This window comes from Stegodyphus dumicola, chromosome 8 (genome assembly GCF_044657685.1).
Source record: "Stegodyphus dumicola isolate Sdum_Otavi_A_Nest chromosome 8, ASM4465768v1".
Lineage (NCBI taxonomy): Eukaryota > Metazoa > Arthropoda > Arachnida > Araneae > Eresidae > Stegodyphus > Stegodyphus dumicola.
The window spans coordinates 130,636,545-130,656,506 of NC_140775.1; the positions used below are offsets into that span (position 1 = coordinate 130,636,545).

The 19,962-nt window shown below is 36.2% G+C and overlaps 2 protein-coding genes across 3 annotated transcripts in view; both read left to right on the forward strand.

Annotated features, from left to right (window-relative positions):
* Positions 1 to 13,355, forward strand: part of LOC118179747 (ATP-dependent RNA helicase DDX19A-like) — a 119,278-nt gene extending 105,923 nt beyond the window's left edge. For both annotated transcript variants that reach the window (XM_085822429.1, XM_035348912.2), the window contains exons 2-3: positions 925 to 2,156; positions 12,991 to 13,355. In XM_085822429.1, the coding sequence (XP_085678555.1) occupies positions 927 to 2,156; positions 12,991 to 13,275 (1,515 nt within the window). In that variant the 5' untranslated portion in view covers positions 925 to 926 and the 3' untranslated portion in view covers positions 13,276 to 13,355. The remainder of the gene's footprint in view (positions 1 to 924; positions 2,157 to 12,990) is intronic.
* Positions 2,022 to 19,962, forward strand: part of LOC118185950 (ATP-dependent RNA helicase DDX19A-like) — a 103,778-nt gene continuing 85,837 nt past the window's right edge. Inside the window, exon 1 of the mRNA XM_085822430.1 lies at positions 2,022 to 2,156. The gene's annotated coding sequence lies outside the window, so the exon portion shown is untranslated. The remainder of the gene's footprint in view (positions 2,157 to 19,962) is intronic.

Here is a 19,962-nt window from a genome sequence, read left to right on the forward strand (position 1 = left end):
CTTCTTCTTATAAGCGGAAAAAGGTGACGTGTACCTAAATGGCTGGTCAAATTGTTAATCATAAGCTGTAATCATTTTTATTAAATTTAACACTTAGATTAAATTAGAGCTATGGTTCTTACAGTTCTGGGTCATCTTATAACAAATACTGGAACATAATTTAGTACTTTTCCTTACTAAAACTTCATTTGTGCAAAATGTTTGCACATTGTATATAAGTTTTTTTTTAGATAGCTTATTTGAGGCACTTTAAAAAAATTGAATTTTATTGATTAAAAATTAAACTGTTTGTAAATAATGCACATAGAAAAATTTTAAGATACAGTGAAATAATAGTGCTTTTAAGGTTCCGTCAAATAAAAGTAAAGTTCGAGATGAGGAATATCTTTTGTGAAGTCCAGTTAAATATAAATAACTTTCAGTGACGTCTTTACTGTTACGAAATCGTGAACCATTTCTACGTAGACCTTCAACTGAAATGAATATTTTCCCAAAGGCTGTTCTTTTGTTAGGACACTGAGTTGTGTAAGTTTAAAAAATCTTCAAAGTATTTACTGCCACTTGTGCTACTTACCTTTTGATTTTAAGACTTCATTTAGCGGTATTTTGCAGTTAGGCACTACTGCAGTTTTACAGTTTACCAGTCAGCAACAAATAATATTTCCTATGCTGTTCTGTTTTGTGTTTTTCTTTAATCATGTAACCAATAAACCATTTCTGCTGTTCTTTAAAGCTAGATGTCGAAGGAAAATTGTATTGACTGGGTAGAAAGGCATTATGAAGTTCTTGAACAACCTTGCGTTACTAAATTATGAACCTAGCTATTTGAATTTTTTTTAATGTAAATATTAGCTATTTAGGCGGATATTTTTATGTTTTCTGAATCATTCAATGAATACTTAACTGTATCCTGTTTGTTTTCAGACATGAATTGTAAGAGTTCTGATGATTGGGGAATCTTAGCTGAGCTGCAGTACAGACGCTCATCTGCTCTCGCAAATTTTAGCTTTAAAACTGCCTCTCTGGAAAAGCTTGCTTCAGGTCTGCGTATTTATGGAGAGAATGAAACTAAAGAGTCGCCTGCACAAAATGGTAGCTTACAATTTAAAAAGCTACCTGAAGCACCTGAATATGCCGAAAAGGAGGAAGATGAAGTGGAGCTGTCTGAAGCTGAGAAATCATTAATGCGTAAAATTTTAAGGACAAAGCTTTGTGAAAGTTCCCAAGAAGTTGAAGTATTAAGGAAAGATAAAAAATCCCCACTTTATTCTGTGAAGTCCTTCGAACAGTTGCAAATACCTAACGAGCTGTTGAAAGGTGTGTACGCTATGGGGTACAATGCACCATCTAGGATTCAAGAAACGACGTTACCCACTCTTTTAGCGAATCCTCCCGTAAATATGATAGCACAAGCTCAAACTGGAACGGGCAAGACAGCTGCCTTTATTATAGCTAGCTTAAGCCGAGTTAACGTTGATGAACATTTCCCACAGGTACTCATTTTGGCTCCCACTTTTGAATTAGCCAAGCAGATTGGCGATGTTGCCCAGAAAATGGCCCAGTTTTGCAAAGGTATTGAATTCCGGTATGCTGTCAAGGGAGATGTACTGGCCAAGAATGAAACTGTTACAGAACACATTCTTATTGGAACTCCTGGCAAAGTTTTTGATTGGGGAAGACGCTATCACGCATTCGATCTGCAAAAAATTCGTGTTTTCGTGTTAGACGAGGCAGATGTTATGATTTCCACGCAAGGCCACCAAGACCAGTGCATTCGCATACACAGGCTGTTATCTGCAGATTGCCAGATGCTGCTATTTTCTGCCACTTACACAACTGAAGTAATCGAATTTGCAGAATTGATTATTCGTGATCCGATTATTATTCGATTAAGAAGAGAAGAAGAAACTCTAGACAACGTGAAACAGTATTACATCGTATGCAAATCTATGAATGAAAAATATTCTGCTTTACGTAATATATATGGCACGATTTCAATAGGACAGGCGATAATTTTTTGCCGAACTAAGTCGACTGCTGCTTGGTTAGGCGGCAAAATGACAGAAGATGGCCATAGTGTGGGTTACCTCTCCGGTGACCTAGATGTTACTCAAAGACTAGCTGTCATTACCCGATTCAGAGATGGAAAAGAGAAGGTAACTAGTTATTGATTTTTTGTTATTAATTTTGCTCTCAGATACCATTAGGTTTTATAGCAAAAACTATTTGTTCGAATGAATGCTGCTTGTTTTTACTACTCTGCCATATTCCATCCTTTTATTACACTGCATATTATACTTATTGAAAAAGAAATGAAGCATATGTAAGTTGGAAATGCTTAATTTCAAAACGTGAGTGATGTTTGACAAAGATACTAGCTAAAGGTAGGTGGTATAGGCATACAGTTATACAATAAAATGAATACGTGTGATCTTTACATGCAGTAAGCGAACATTTTCGTGAGTGAACTAAAAGCTTCCATTTTTTTAAAGAATAAAGGGAAATAAATAAAATTTTACTGCACTTATATTGTTAATTTGTATATCAAAGGTAATTGTTTGGATAAAATACCAAACTTAAAATAACAAGGGCGAAAGTTATAGCAAAATGAAGCACAGAGTGTATGAAATAAAGGCATCAGAAATGTAAACTGTAGCCCATTCATAACTAAGTCCTATGAAAATATTTGAGTTCACTGAAATACAAGACATTATTTCACTTTTATTTTAATCTAGTGGAAGATCTTCGTTAGAATTTACTCAAGTCTTTATAATCAGATATAACTTGCAGAGAAACCTTCCTTCCCAGTTTTTTCTTTTCTTACGCCAAAGAACATGAATAGAATTCCCATTCATTTTCTTTTCTCCGCTCTACCACAGTAGTTCTCACACATTTTGAAGTCGGGGTGCATTTAAAATCCTACAAATAATTGTTGTAGGCACACTGTATACAAATTTCTGAGAAATATGTTATAATAATTAGACAAATATATCGGGGAGGATACGACAAAAAATAAAATGATATATGCCTTGTATTTATTCTTGCGTTTATGCGAAACATGAGCCTGTTGTGTTCATAGCGATTTCTTTAATGCTTGGGCATATATTTGAAAGGAAAATTCTAATTTTCTCATAAATACATTAAAGAATTCCTCACTGTTTATAGTTAATTGTGGTGCGGGTAGAAAATCCTAATTTACATAAATATGATTTTGAAAAAGCATTTCCAGATATTGACATACATTCTCCTTTTATAGAATCCAAAAGGCTTCAAGAGACAGTTCCATACGTTTAATCATTATAGTTCACGATCAGTGGCTGTAGCTGCCAGTTCTTTTTCTGGTAATGTTAAACAAAAATCATTTGAAGTTATTTTCTAATCCAATGATATTGTGTAATGTTAAGTGATGGAAAATAAGGACACAATTTTTCTTCTAAACTTCTAATTTTCTTGTTAAATTGGAACTATATTGGAAGTGTTTCATTTATGCGAGTGTTACCAATGAAAGCATTTCCAAATTACCTTCAACAGCTTTTCTTTTCCAAATTTTAGTTTTCTCCGAAACTTTTATTTTTCAGTGGTGTGAGAATATTTTTTCTTCCCTTGCATGCTATTTAATTTCCCTTGCACGTGCTATTAATTTTCCCTTCCATTCTGCTCAACATATCGGCAAAATACTACAATCTTGCAATCCAAAATTCTAACCGAAGGAGGTTACAAAAATATAATTGTTTCATCTTTTTCGAGAACGCAAGCACTTTTTATCGTAGCTCGAATTCACCTGTAAGTATTTTGCCCCTTAACAGTCACGTCACCTCACTATGTAAAACTGTGTTGTGGAACCATATCGATATACACTGGTGTGCAAAAATTAAGGACGAAGTCGAAAAATGAGCATATCAGCTGAACGAAGAGGCACAGCGGACAGAAAGACCAATCAGGAGATTAAGTAAGGTGATGTAGGGTAGCACATGCGCAGATATGCAGGTAGACGTAATGGGGGAGTGTCTGAGTAGTATAAAGCATGTTGTCGGTGTAAGATCAGTATTTCTCGCAAAGAGATTGCACGCCGTATAGCAGTTAAAATCACACTGATTTGCTGCCTCAGCGAGAAATGGTGAATAATCAATCTGTTAGACGACATCTGGATGCTTTTACCCGAGGTCGAATCATTGGGAAGTTGGAGGAAGGCCGCAGTTTGACAACTGTGGCTGCAGAGTTCGAAATTGTTCACAGCATCGTTTCACGACTTTGGAGACAATTTCAAACTACAGGAACAGCTATCCGGGGGTTTAGTAGTGGTCGTCCACGAGGAACCACACCCCCAGATGACCGGTATATTGACTTACAGGCCAGAAGAAACAGGCAGCAGACAGCGGGAGAAATCGCTAGATACACGACACAGGCGACTGGACGACCGATATCGCGTTTTACCGTGGCCAGAAGACTGCACGGTGGTGGTCTGTTTGCACGACGCCCTGTACGGTGTGTACCTCTAACGCCTGCCCATCGGAGAAGGCGTTCTCTGTGGTGTCGGGAACACCGGATTTGGAGAGACAATGAATGGGGACGAGTACTCTTTACAGATGAGAGCATATTCAGTCTGAGTAGCGATTCTCATCGCATACTCATCTGGAGAGCGGGGAAGCCGCAATCATCCCTCGTACATCATTGAAAGGGACAGGTATGGAGGTGGCGGTGTTCTCGTTTGGGGAGGCATCATGCTTGGTAGTCGTACAGACCTTCACAACTTCGATGCAGGTTCAGTCAACGGGACCCGTTATTGTAACGAGATTCTTCTTCCATATGTGCGTCTTTTTAGAGGCGCTATGGGTCCGCAGTTCCTTTTCATGGACGACAATGCACCATGTCATCGCACAGTAGCCGCCGAACAGCTCTTAGAGAGTGAGGATATTGAACGTATGGATTGGCTGGCACGATCTCCGGATTTCAATCCCATCGAGCATCTATGGGATTTTCTAAGCAGACGCTTGGCAGTTGGTACCTTACCACCAGTAACGATTCCGGAGCTACGATTGGCGCTGCAAGAAGAATGGGCAGCAATGCCTCAACAACTCATTGACACCCTCATTCTCAGCATGGGCAGACGCTGTGAAACCTGCCTAGCAGTCAGGGGAGATCATATCCCCTATTAAAGACCGGATGTTTCTTGCTGGACACCGATCACAGGGATGTTTCGGCCTTCAGTCGCACTGCGCTCCATTCTACTTTTTCAATAAAGCTTCTTTTTATCCCTCTGATTTCTCTTTTAGTAAGTGTTGCTTACATTACTCATGTCGTTACGTATTGGGGATCTTACGGTATTAAATGTGTTGATTTGGAAAGCTTTTGTACAAAGTTATATTGAAAAAAACAGTCTCGTCCTTAATTTTTGCACACCAGTGTACATTGTATAAGGTGGAGCATAGGGGGCGACTGATTTTACTCCTGCAAGAGCAGGAAATTTCAGCTCCAGTTTTGACCGGAAAACCTCGAGGAATAGATTTGGCGGTCTTCAGCCCCTCTTCTCTCGAAGGGTCTTTTGGCCCACTGGCATTTTAAGTGCGGGTGCTCGTTTGGATTCGAGCCCGGCTCAATGGTATGGCATTGCGAATAAATGCGATTTGGCAAGTCTTGTTTGAATAAAGTTTGCCCTCTTGAACAACTTGGTCTAAAACTTCGCTTAATTTTCTTCCCTATGTTTTTGCCATATCCTATGAAGAAAACAATGAATTCCGATGACGTTCTCATTTTTTTTACGATAACGTTCTCATTTTTTTTACGATAACGTTCTCAGGAGCATTTAGATTTCCGCATATTTATCAGGTTCATTTGTATTAAAAATCTGAGCAGAGCATTGATATGAACTATTTATTCGCATGTTTCTCTTCCATAGTGAAATGAAGAAATAAGTTAATATTGAGAAAATGAGTTAATATTTTGTAATGCGATGATTAACTAATGTTTACTTGATTACGTATCAAAAAATTTATCATTTCATTAAAATGCTGATTTTCTACGTGCGTGCGGATGATTTTAAGATCGAAATTTGCCCCAATATGTTCTGCCTTTTCTTTATGTTATTTCAAATGGCCAGTTATCTGATCCGAACATATAAATACATCTTCGTGATTTAGCAGTCTTGTAAACGAGAACGTTGTCCAAGATGGAGCATAGGGGGCAAGAAGTAAAGGTTCCCCGAGGCAAATGTGGCTCCGTCAGACCGAAGAGACATATTATGTATATCCTTGAAGCTTACTTTAAAGGGGCAAACCATCCCAAAGCTATCCACCCTCCGTACCTCACTGCGCATGTGCGAAATAACATCAGGAGGCAACAAAGCAGCATGCCGTCGGCCATATTAGCAATCGTTTACCACGTTGTTTGAAAAGGTTCTTTGTTGTTGTAAGTCAGAGGTACTTACTTGGTTTTAGCTATGTGAAATTATTTTAAAGACTTTTTAAATGTAATGCTGTAAGTGAAATGGTTTTGGCTATTGGATGAATGGTCATTCCAAATAATTGTCTAAAAGTTTTCATGGTAATTTGTTTTTAAAGTTGTTGTCGGATAATTATAATGTATTTCAGTGTTTTCAATTTATTTAGGGGATGCCTTTAACTGTCTTTAATTATTTTTTCTGTTTCAGTTAGTTATTGCAAATTTTGCTTTTAAAAAGTTGACTGTAAAATTTTAACTATGGATTCATAAAAATTTATTACGTTTTGTACGGCATGTGTTTTCCCCCCTTTTTAAGTTTACAAAAGAAAAGAATTAAGAAATTTATTTCATTTAAATTTTGTCTTCGTGTGGCTCGCTGTTTAAATTGAAAGTAAAAATTGGACAAGATTTTTATAACATCCTTTTGCTCATAAAACTCCAACTAACATCCTTTTGTTCATAAAATTCCAGAAATGTATGAAAATAAAACATTTTGCGTTATTTCAAAGTAAAAAATTTACTATCTCCTCGAACTGCTCTGTTTAAATTCCACCCTGCGCTGGTGTTTCACTGCATAGCCGTGGCTCTTCGGTACGCGGCGAAACAGGTTTTACATTGCGTCTATGGAAGCTTTCATTCTTCTCCTTAGACAAAGTTCTTTGCCTTAGAGATTCTTTGTAGGGGGCGACTGATTTTACTCTCGCAAGAGCAGAAAATTTCAGTTCCAGTTTTGACCGGAAAACCTCGAGGAATAGATTTGGCGGTCTTCCGCTCCTCTTCTCTTGAAGGGTCTTTGGCCCACTGGCATTTTAAGTGCGGGCACTAGTTTGGATTCGAGCTCGGCCCAGTGTTATGGCAAAATGCTGCAGTAACCACTATATCAATCAGGACGGCTTTTCTTGCCTTTTGTAGTCCTTCTTTCTTTATGACTAACTACTGCACGAATTAAAGTAAGTAATGCTTCAAATGTTTTGGGCTAAATTGTCTCTTTTTTTCTATAGCAGACTGAAATAAAAAATAAATGACTATGTAAAATTAACAGAAGGGGGGGAATGAAAGAGATATTGTTAGTGAAAGGAAAATTCTGGTCTTAGCGTTCTTTTTCTTTCTTATTTCAAGTATTCTTCAAATTAAGTCTTCACAGAAAAGGGGGAAAAATAAAAATTGGTAAGTTAGAAGATATGAGATGTAAAAAAGCACGAGAAGAAAAATAAGTGTGAGGGAGAAGTTTTTAACAGCATAATGATTACGTTATCTTCAAGATCTGAGATCGTTTAATGTACACGGATTGCTACTATTTGGAATTAAAAATATTCCAATAACTAGGAAAAAATAAAATAATGAAGGTTTGTGTCTGAAAAATAAAAAAACCATGGAAGCAGCATACAAATCCCTTTGATAGGAATGAACTAAAGTGTTTTCAGATTTTAGGGCAGAGGGAGACTTTTATGCTTAGATTCATTTAGAATCCGTACCGCCAGTATATTTGGTATATATTCTAGGTGGAATTAGTCAAGATTTAAAATGTTACTGACAAAAAGCTTTTATAAAACATGTTTCGTTAGTATTTTATAAAATGGGTATTTTGAGGTTTTTTTTATCCAAATACCTTCTCCCCCCAAAAAAGTTTCGATTTATCCAATGTTGGACCCAGTGACGAGACATAAATTGCCCGGAAAAGTTTATTTTATAACATCCTTATTATCTTAAAAATCGTAGTGTAATTTTATATGCTGCTACACAGTGCGCCAGTTTGAGTGTGAATTAGCATTTTGAAGGAATATTTTTTGGAGAACCATTGATGGGTATTTGGGTTAAATTCGTTCCTACTTCGAATATAAACGGTGCGATACTACTGTTTCTGGGCAAGAAGTGAGACAGACATTTCGAAAGTATTTCTTTTTTAGCGAATGAAGAATTCAGAAATTATTCCTTTCAAAAACAACTTTTCTTAGCATATGAATTCTTTTATTAAACAGCACTAAATTGCCGAGTTTTGGCTATTTTGAGATCAATTTGTCTACAAAAATTTTTATTAGGTTTGTGAGTTTTTCGGGTTTTTTTTTTTTTTTTTTTACAAAAACATTTTGGATATGTATATTAAAATAATGGTATGTTAAAATTATATATAAGAACATTCAAATAAAACGTTTTTATATAACCTTGTGGTATTGTAAAGTGAGATTATTTTCCATTTTTTGAACTTGAAAATATTAAATCTGAAAAATAAACAAGATAATAAGTGTTATAAAAACACAATTTCTGAAACACTTAGCAAAAGCAAAAATATTACTGCAGTTATTTTCAAATTAATTTCATTTGTCGTCTTTTATATTTTTTTCATATAAGATTTTTTCCCCCTCTGTAACTTTCTCAGAATATTCAAATTACATCAGTTTCTCTAAAATTCCCTTAACACTTTTCTTCTGTGAATTCCCCCCCCCCCAAAAAAAAATCTTCTGGGTTTTGCTCTTAGCAGAATTGGAAAGGATAATTTTTCTTTCGGATGTTAGATCTTGTAAGCTTGAAGGTTTAGAAGGATTTGAAGGCCAGATTTATAGACCTGTGATTCCAGTTTATCTTCCCTTTATTTTTTCTTCTGTCCACTAGACATAAGCAGGGAAAATTTCAAAAATGATTTTAATCTTTTCACATGGACAGGCGTCTGTTGAAACTAATTTTACTATTAATAAAGAAAAAAAGCTGACAATTTAAAAAAAATCTTGTATGCCTCCATCATACACAAGGGAATTTTGTCGCCTGATGCAGTCTCTGGTGCCTGTCCTAAAAATTTTGAGATCCCTAGATTTTATTGCTTTATTAAATTGTACCACACCTGCTTTGGCACCATGTATACCATTTCATATTTATTATCAGTGCTCTTATTATTATTAAAGAAATAAAATTAGTAGCTTCTTCTATACATTCAAAGTACATGCTGTTAGAATAACAAATCTTTGATTAAATTCGAAAATTCTAGAGTGAAGAGGAAACTAACCGAGGAAGAAACTGATTTCATAAAAAGAAAGAAAATTTTTTCTTCACTGTTCTATTTTTGAAATATAATATTAACAACTTAGAAGGTGAAGCAGAGACTCGTGCGGACATTGATTTTTTATTGACACAAATAAATTTAAAAAGATGCTAAAGAGAAAGAATTGATATAAAATTAGCTACTGGAAAATTCTGAAATTTAAGACTCATAAATATTTTGTTGTGTGTTGTTGTTGCTATAAAACATACATCTTTTATAGCTTTTAATGTATAATTATCTTAATATCATTTTAGAATTATGCATTTTTTGCAGCTTATAATGTATAATTATCCTAATATCATTTTAGAATCCTGCATCTTTTATAACTTTTAATGCGTAATTTACCCTAGTATCATTTTAGAATTATGCCCTAAATCAGTTTCTTAAACTGTGGTCAGCAGGGGGTCGCCAAAAATTTTAGCAGTTTAATATTTCTTTAACTTATTATAATAATTTTACAATTACCAAATATTTTTGCACATTGTTATCTGAAAATAGATAGATAAAACAATACAGACAAAGAAAAAAAACAAAAACGTTTCGAGGCATTCTTTTTATAATATAAACGGTCATTTTACTTGCTTTGCACGTGACGCTGTTATTTATTTAAAATTTTTACATTGTTCTATGGCTTAAAATTAGAAATTAAAGTTAATGACCTAAAACTGCAATAGCATAACACAGTACAAGCGAAAAAAATTGACAGTTTCGCTCACGCGTGTGTCCGATTGCGTAATACTTATGGGGTCCCACAAAATTTTTGTAAATATTATGGGGTCCTGTGGGTCGCGAAAAAATGTCGGTGATAAAAAGGGGTCGCGACTGAAAAAGGTTTAAGAAACCCTGCCCTAAATCATATGCATAATTATCGATTATTTAACTGTGAAATGATTTTTTACAAGTATTTAAAAAAATCAATAGTGACCATGTAAATCTGTAACGATTAAGAATATCTAACTACCTAACTTAATTATTTGTAACTAATTGTTAACCATTAGAAGTTAATCTCTGCATGTTAAGACGAATTATTGCTTTTCATTCATACTTACTGTGGACACCAGATACTATACAAATACATTATATAAAACTTAAATGTAAAATATTATTCCGTAAATCTAGCGAGACAATGCAAAATAACTATCACATCTGGTACTTTAGTAACTTATTAGAACGTTGCGTATATTAACTACAACTATTGCGGTATATTAACAGCTGCTTTGTACTTAGCTACGACACTAATTGGTTCAGACAAACAAAACATAACTATTTTTGAACACTTACTGTGTAAACAACGTCAGACGTTCGTGTTTGTTCTGATCAACGGGTCTTTCTCTCTCTGGTAAGCAGCAAAGGGTGGTAACAGACGTATCATAGTGATTATGATTTTACTTGTATTAACCTGTGCCGCTTGGCTTAAAAATCTGCCTGTTTACTGAACTTTTGGACTGAGCGAGTACATGACGAAATGAGGCATAAAAGAAAGAATCAACTTCACTATTAATAAAATATCTCTAATCTTCTTTAAAATATGTGCGGTTGTTCTAAGTATGAAATAAAAATGTTTCTGGAATTTTTTTAATTTAATGCTAATTACAAGTTTTACGAAGTTGTTTTATTCTCGAGTTTGTTTTAACAATCTTTCTTGCAGATCTGTTTTATTTTTAGAATAGTACTTCAAAAATAAAGTTCCGGCATACATAATTGCTTCAATTTAGTCATTTCTCATTTGCTGATTTAATTTTTTTCATTCATGGTCCTTAAAAGTACTTAATTTACATGGGCAGAAATGTGTACGAACCTTGCGTAATGTTTATTGGCCATTTCTAGCGTTTTTACTGTTATGATATTTTTTATAATGATAGTTGTCTCTAGCCCATCATTTGCGGGCAAAATCCTTTCATGAGAGGGGGGGGGAAGTAGGCAAACATGATATAGTGTCATTTGCTCTCAATCCAGAGCTATTTGAGCGAGTTTGTAACTTATTGTTATTCTTGCTGTGTTCATGATTTGAAAGCAGTCTGGTCAAAGAACTTGAATAGGAATGAATTCAAGTTCTGACTCTTTTTTTTTTAATAGTGAATAAATTTAATTTTAGTTTGTATTAATATAACAGTTGATCAGTGTATAGCCTGCTTAACCGTAATAGAATGGAATACAAATATTTTACTTTAAGTCCCGGTTATTCAGATTATTATTCTAATTATCCCATTTTCACGGAATGTTAAAAGACACTAAAGACTATTTTGTTATTATTAATATGTTGAATTTATAGGAATGAACTCTTTAAATTGAGTTCCTGAGATGCCGGTGGTGGAAGGGCAAATAAACTAAATACTGGGTAGTTTTTTTACCTGGCTGCGTGGGCGTTTTCATGGTTTTCCCATGTGTAACGTTGTCGTAAGCAATTTTGCCTTAGAAAGGTATCACTTCTCTTAAGCCAGTGGTCCTCAACTTTTTTTTTGTCCCATGCACCCCTTTTACCGTTGCTAGAAAGTCATTACCCCCTTCTTTTCAAAACTTGAAAAATACTTACATATATTTAATTTAGATTATTTTCTAATATGTCTTATAAATTGAATTTTCTAATATGTTTTATAAACTGAACAAAAAAGGATAATAAATGTTGGTTAATACCAGAACTTGAATAAAAGTAGTTTGTTGTACTCATAAACTAAAAGTCACTACTTAACAGCTAAATAAAAGGCCGTTCGCATTCACCCCCCCGAAATGGTGAAATTTCCTCCTGGTTGAGAACCTCTGTCTTAGGCAGATAGCTGTCGTGGGCTTAAAATATTATCTTCGATAATCAAATAAACCAAACCAAACGTAAGCCGCCGAAAATATTAGAGCCATAGAGAAAAGATTTCAAAGATGACTGCTTTAGTTCAGCATGGGAGGGAAATCGAGTACTTTGCGCAACTGTGCTTTCAATGCCGAAAATTTGACATTCATGCGAACTCCAGATTTTCCATCTATTTTGCATTCTTTGGTATGCTTTCATCTATTGGACATCCCGATCGTGCACACCTTTCAGTTATTTAAGTTTAGTTATTAGTTTAGTCATTTCATTATTAAGTTCAGTTATTTTAGTTTAATATGTTAGTTTTTTAAGTACTTTCAGTTATTTAAATTTTTTTATCTATTTCTTAACTTGAGGAAGGCGTAGATTGCATGGGTCATGCACCTGTTGCATTTATTGCTGAGTTGCCGAGGGCTCAGCCCTTTCTGCAAATATGAACTAAATTATACCATGTTGCTCAGTTTTAATGTTTCGATGGCACTATTTCCACCATACTACTTAGTGAATGTAACTATGAATGTTTACTTTATGCAAAAGTGTATTTGTTGTGCACTGCGAAATTATCATGCAAATTTTTATCTTCGCGCAGAGTTCATAATCTGGTTATTTATAATGGCTGGTTATTTACTGATCCACTGGTAAATTTTGTATGCACATGTACATTTTTATATGCAGATATTATCTCGGTTTTAATTTACTTTATTTTACACTTGTCCAGGTTCTTATCACGACCAATGTGTGCGCACGTGGCATTGATGTGGAGCAGGTGACAGTTGTAATTAATTACGATCTGCCAGTCCTAGTGGATCGGGAAACTGATTTTGAAACATACGTGCATCGTATTGGGCGCACTGGCCGCTTTGGGAAACCGGGAATTGCTATCAACATGGTTTCTAATGAAAGGGATTCCGAAATAATTAAAGAAATCCAAAACCATTTTGAGAAACCCATCAAAGAAGTTAAAGCAGATGATGCCAACGATTTGGAAGAAATGGGCTGTTAATGCAGAAGTGGTTCCTGTTTGGCATACTTCCCCATAGTAATAAAACGTGTATTGTTTCAAAAATAAATAATTTAAAGGAATATTAGTTTATATGAATGAATAATCGATTATAAGTAATTAATGCACCTTTGTTTGTGAAATTCAACACCACGAAGAAATCATGCAATTAAATTGAACCTTGCAGGAAATGCAAAGCACACTTATGATATCCAAATGATTAGAATTTCTGAGTTATATCGTACCCTGTGAAATGTCGCGTTAGCAGCACAAATAGAATGCTTTAACGAGATGTTAAAACAGTATATCATTGTCAATAACTCGTAATGCTTGTATGAAAGGGATAAGCTCAAGAGAACCGGAAAAATGGTAGAACTACTAGTGGACTCTGAATTGTTATGTTAGCTTGAGATCATAGTTATTTCATCTGCACGATTCATCTCGACAGTTAGCACAAACGTTGAAGCACTGCTACAGGTGTACCATTGTAATTCCGCTTCAGTTTGGAGTATTAGCGATGGTTGAGTATGTATTAGACGCTATAGTGTGAACGCCATTTCTCGGATTACATTTATCGAGCATCATCTTGAGCCATTGTCTGGAGTACATTATTCAGACTCATACTTAGGAAAAAGCCATGTTTTGCCAGTCTATAATGGTGTAGGCTTCATTGGGTAAGATGGGGTCTCTTTTGCTAAGAATATAAGGTACGTTCACCATCAAACGCTACATCTGAGGTTATCAAGTCCGAAACAATTTCCAATGCGAAGGTTGTCAAAACCCAATTGCTGCCTTTTTTCGCTAGAAATAGCCACCTGTCCGCGAAAAACGGGATTTTGCTCTATAAATCAATGATAAGGCCAATTCTGACATATGCTAGCCCGGTTTGGGGCGCAGCAACAATTACTAACAAGAAACATATCCAAATTTTCCAGAACATTATGCTACGGCAAATTTATAAAGCTCTTTGGTTTGTTACGAACAAGGACATTCATAATGCAGCCAAAATTCTCCCCATAAATCGCTTTATACAGCGACTTTCGGCTAACTTTTTCCAAAAGATTCCTTCGATCGGAAACCCCGTACTCCAAAGCCTTCCTGTTTATCATCCGAGAATTGCATCATTCAAGAAAGAGACCCAGAGCTATTCTGGAGAACGCAAATAATGCGCTTCCTTTTCCCAAGAGGCGCCTCCAAGGTTTTAATACACTCGTTCGCTTGGCCCCCGCCCCTCGCCTGAGTGAATCATGGAGGTAGGAAGTAACCTCCTACCTCCATGGAGTGAATTCGCTGATCTTTCAGCTTCCCTCAGGGTCAGTCTCTCTTTGTCCCGTAAGCGGGCAATCTTACTTCTTTCAACCGTAAGCGGTTGTTATCAGGCTCTAAGCACATCTTTGTGTTCCCTTCTTAAAAGGGTTCTAGAGCAAGGATTACTTAAGTTAAATTTAATCTCTTTAAGAGAACTTAATGCTTTTTCATTAGTTATCATAACACTTAAAGTTAATACAATCTTATTATATTTATAAAAGTTTCTCCTCAGAGGCATTGCTGGCCGTGTCTCTTAATTCAAACTCGCCTAACGAGTTCCCGCTTTTCCCCTTCCTCAGACCCGAAGCACTTGCGACATGAAGTTTTTCGCGAGTGTTTCCGCTCTCGTATTGTTAACACCACATGACCATTGATCAAGGAAACAGAAATGCTTTTCAAAATTCATGATGTAACCTCCTCCAAATTGATTCTGACCCTTATTCAACACCAAAATTACTAAATTAATTAAGTCCTTCAGTGTTTTTTACCTTTTTTCACTGTGGAAGGCAGTTACTCTTTTTGTTAAATTAACATTTTGGCACTAAATTTACCTCTTTGCGGAACCCTCTTTTTGGCGATGAAGATAATTCTTTGACGATGTGGGGATAAAGGCTACGTGCCTAAGAGCCCCGTAATAGAACCCTTCCTTGGTCCTTGGTCAAGTCCGAAGTCTTATCCAGTTCAGGTTGTGGAACCGAAAATTCATTCAACGCATACCCTAGAGAGATGTATTGCAACAGGTGTCCGCACACATGTTGCTAGAAATGTTCCAGACTTTTCACTATGTTAGATATCGCTTTTCCCTTCATCTGACTATTCACCATATTTATGGCATGTGGAATATGTCAGGGATTTCGAGAGCTAACAGCTTTCTCCTTCCTCTGCTATGCTGCCTCAACGTGGCGTGTGGATGTCATTGGACGGAATGGACGAAGTACGCTGGAAGCATAGTTTTTGGTAGGACTATTCTAGGCGTGAAGACTGTTTCAATATGCACAGCTAACACGCAGCAGGTGAAAACAATGTTGTTTTTGTAGCGACTTATTTCTGTTGTCTGACAGTAACATCAGAAGAAGGCCACGTAATTCATCATGGCAGGGAGTGCAAAATTTCGCCTGTGGTTGGCAAAAGCCTTGAACACCATACAGGTGACAGACAATACAACTTTGCTGAATTTCTCCCGTAATTTTGAAGGAGAGCACTCCGGAGTACGGTTCCAAGAGTCTCTCACCTCTCTTCCCCTACCATCAAACTCTTGAGACTAATTTCATCCTGCCGCTTATTTAGAGTTTCTCCATGCCGCATGGACTCGGTACATTTACACGCACCATACCTTCTCCGGGGTTCGAACCTGGGCCCTTCGGTACGGCAGTTAGCGTTGCTAACTACTATCGCAATTGGGTGGCAGCGAAGATTCTGCAAGGATATACCTTCTGGGTTATCAGATGTCACAATCTCGGAGTCCCAGTGACCTTTCCTCTTCTCTTTCACTTCTTCCTTTTGTTTCCTATTATTAACAATGGGGCTGTGATAAGGTTACATAAAAGAAGAAGAAACTGAAGATTTATATGGACAAGGATGTCTCGTGAGCATAAGCTGAAAATTATTATTTTTTTTAACTTACAAATACGTTTTCAATAGTTGTTAAAATAGTCTTTATTAAAATAATTAAATCTTTGGCAGTGTTAAAAATGCAAGCTCGAAAGCCACGAATTGCTCTCGCACGAAAAATGTATAGAATTTGATTTTTGAGTTAGATAGGTTTTTCTCTGCAGAATTGTATGTAGCCTTTTTTTTTTTTTTTTTTTCGTTCAATAAAATTTTTATGCTGTGTTTTGTTTTGAACCTGATGTCACAACCCAGGTTTTGCATAGCGGTTTCGGCCACTACACCACAGCAGTAAATATTAAAAGTTGGTGGCAGCGGTGGGATTGTTCCTGAGAGTAAATTTAGGAACGGACTTTTTCGCCTGTGAACTTGAGTTTTATGTAAACAGTCAAGACTTTCTTCTCTTCCAAGAACGATCTAGTTTTGCGTGAAGCCTCTTCAGTGACAAGTGACAGTGTGTCAGAAGGGAACGCCGGAGGAAGCGTGATCTAGTGCCACAAAATAGTGAAATTTCCCGGAAGAATATCCAAGTAGTGCCAGGAGAGTCAATCGAAGGCGTCTTCAAAATTGGTGAGTACCATTTTTGTGATTTTGGAGAAGTTATGCCAGTTATTCGAGACTAGGCTTATATTGGATATAGAGCAGGAAAAGGTTGCCTCTTAATTAGCATTTTTTTATATACGCTTTGTTTGTAGGCATAGGTATTATCATTAAGTGTTGTAAGGCAATTTGTGTTCAGAATTGTTGGGGAATTATTCAGTTTTGGAGAGATAGACCTGTTGTTGTTTTTGTATTATTGTTTTTCGGGGTAGGTTATTTTTCTTTAATTTTCCATAATGGGTGAGTTTATGAGGAAATTTACTAAAGCTCCGCTATTGGAGTTAGCGGAGGAGTTTGAAACAAATGTGTCTCGGGCAAATAGAGTAGGAGAAATTAGGCAGGCTATTCTAAATGCCGAGGACTATGAAGAAGAAGCTGCGAAAGAATACGCGGCAAGAATTTGGGGTGCGGCTGAGCAGAGAAAAGCAGAAGAAAAAGCCGAGCAAGAGAGAGCAGAGCGGGAACGTGAACAAGAGAGAGCAGAGCGGGAACGTGAACAAGGGAGAGCAGAGCGGGAACGTGAAAAAGAGAGAGCAGAACGGGAACGTGAACAAGAGAGCGGAACGGGAACGGGAGCGAGTTTTTGAATTGGAAAGGTTAAAACTGATGAATGTGGTTCAGACTAATAGCCTAGTTTCCACGGTTTCGAAAGTTGAACAATCTAGAGAAAAAAAGGGTAATTTGAAAGATCTACCGCGTTTTGAACCAAGTAATATAGATATTTCATTATTCTTTATGCTATTTGAGAAACAAGCTCAAAAAGAGAACGTTAATGAGATTGATTGGGTCTCGCAATTAATTCCTTTATTACCTTACGATGTAGCCCAGTTAATAGTGAAAGAACCAGCGGATAAAGGGGAGGATTATCATCATGTTAAGAAATTACTCATGCAGAGATTCAAGCTTAGTTCTTGGGCACTAAAAACAACATTTGAAGAACATTCTAGAAAAAACGGAATCTTATGGGTGGATTTAGTGCATGAATTGAGAGTGTATTTAGAGAGTTGGTTGGGTTCAGTAGAAGTTCAAGATTTTGAAAGTCTTAAGGAACTTATGCTCACTGAGCAAATTAAGCGGCGAGTCCCTCTAGAAATAAGAGAGCACTACTTAGACAATTGGGAAGAATTTAAAACAGCTTCCATTTTAGCAGAGAAATGCGACAAGTATGAGGCTTTGCGAAGAGATACGAGGAAGTTAGAACAGAGAGCGGGGTTAAAGAGACCATTTGAGAAAGATAGAGAGCGGTATGTAAATTCTAACTGTAGTTATAATCAGAAAAGTAGTGGTCATCAAAGAATTAAATCAGAGGAGCATAGAAAAGTGGAGGCTCCTAAAAAAAGCAAGTTTTCAATGAAGCAGGTTTCGAGAAACAGCGGAAAATAAGGTGTGACCAATGTGGAAAGGACGGACATATCCGACCTAACTGTTCTTCGCTGGAAAAGAATAAGGCTAATCTGGTGAATAATCTAGGAACGGAGAGTTTAGGAAAATGTTTTGAACCGTATTTCAAGAAAGCAGTAATTAATGGGATAGAGAGAGAATATCTGAGAGATACTGGAGCTGGTATAGATCTGTGTAATAGTACTTGGATTAATACTAGTGACTTATTAGGGGAAACTGTATGGGTGAAACAGCCTTTGGACACAGAATGTAAATGTTTACCTTTGGCGAAAGTCACCATTGAAGGTGATTTTGGTGTGGTCACCAGAAAGGCAGCGGTTACTCCGGTAGAGTTAGATAAAGAGTACTATTTGTTATAAAACTGCACAGTTGATTGAGGAAATTAGGGAACGACCGGTTCTCTTGAATGTTGTGGAGACTCGTAGTCAGGCGCATGCGCGCAGGAGTTTAGAGAGAGCGAGTGCAAAAGACTTAGATTCCAGATCGGAAGAAAAGAAAGAGATGGAAAGTGAAAGGGCAGTCAATAATGAGCATTCGGAAGAAAGGAAGTTAACCAGTAATACGGAGGAGAACATTAAAATTCCAGACATCAGTTTAGAGGAAAAGGCTATCCTTGCGGATGTTTCGCCAGCAGAATTCTTGGAAGCACAAGCAACAGAAACTCATGATAATGTTCAACACCAAACAAAATTTATTATATCGCAAACTGAAGGAACACAAGATCTCCAGAATTCGATAATCGAAAAACCCACTTCTATCAAGACGTTTTCATCTGAGATATTGCTTCCAAATAAACTTGCTGTAAAAATGATGTTCAATTATAATGCTGAATCAAATGCATATGCTATATGGCGTGCAATGTATAAGGTGACATTACCAGCCATTGGCGAGTTATCTTTGGATGAACTGACTAATCATAAAGTCAGGAAAAAGAAATTGGGACCTCATCCAAATATAGTTGTAAATATTGAAGAGTGTCCTATCACAGCGATTGATTATTCGAGATCAGATCTACGGACAGCAGGAATTTTAGCATATGAAGTATATGGAGGAGCCAATCCTTTTTGTTCTGTAAACTGCTGTTTGAAAAACGACTTTTGTAGCATTTTGGAATTATATTTTTGTAGATTTAAATTTGTTTGCATAGTGTGTTTCATTTTCAAAATGGTTAGAATCAAATGTTTAAGTATTAGCATTTTGTAAACTGAAAAGGTATTTTGTGTAGATTCAAAATTTAAATCTTTTTGTTGTATTTTTGCATTTTGTTATCTAGAAATAAGTGCAGGGTAATGTAACTGGCTTCTCTTTATCACTTAAATGGTTACCACTTGTGTTTTGAAAGCAGTGAAATGTATTTAGAATTTTTCCTTCCATAGTCAAGAAAAATTTCTTTATGAGGGGAGGAGCTGTGATAAGGTTACATAAAAGAAAAAGAGACTGAAGATTTATATGGATAAGGATGTCTCGTGAGCATAAGCTGAAAATTATTATTATTTTTAACTTACAAATACGTTTTCAATAGTTGTTAAAATAGTCTTTATTAAAATAATTAAATCGTTGGCAATGTTAAAAACGCAAGCTCGAGAGCCACGAATTGCTCTCGCACGAAAAATGTATAAAATTTGATTTTTGAGTTAGATAGGTTTTTCTCTGCAGAATTGTATGTAGCCATTTTTTTTTTTTTTTTTTTTTTGCGTTCAATAAAATTTTTATGCTGTGTTTTGTTTTGAACCTGATGTCACAACCCAGGTTTTGCATAGCGGTTTCGGCCAC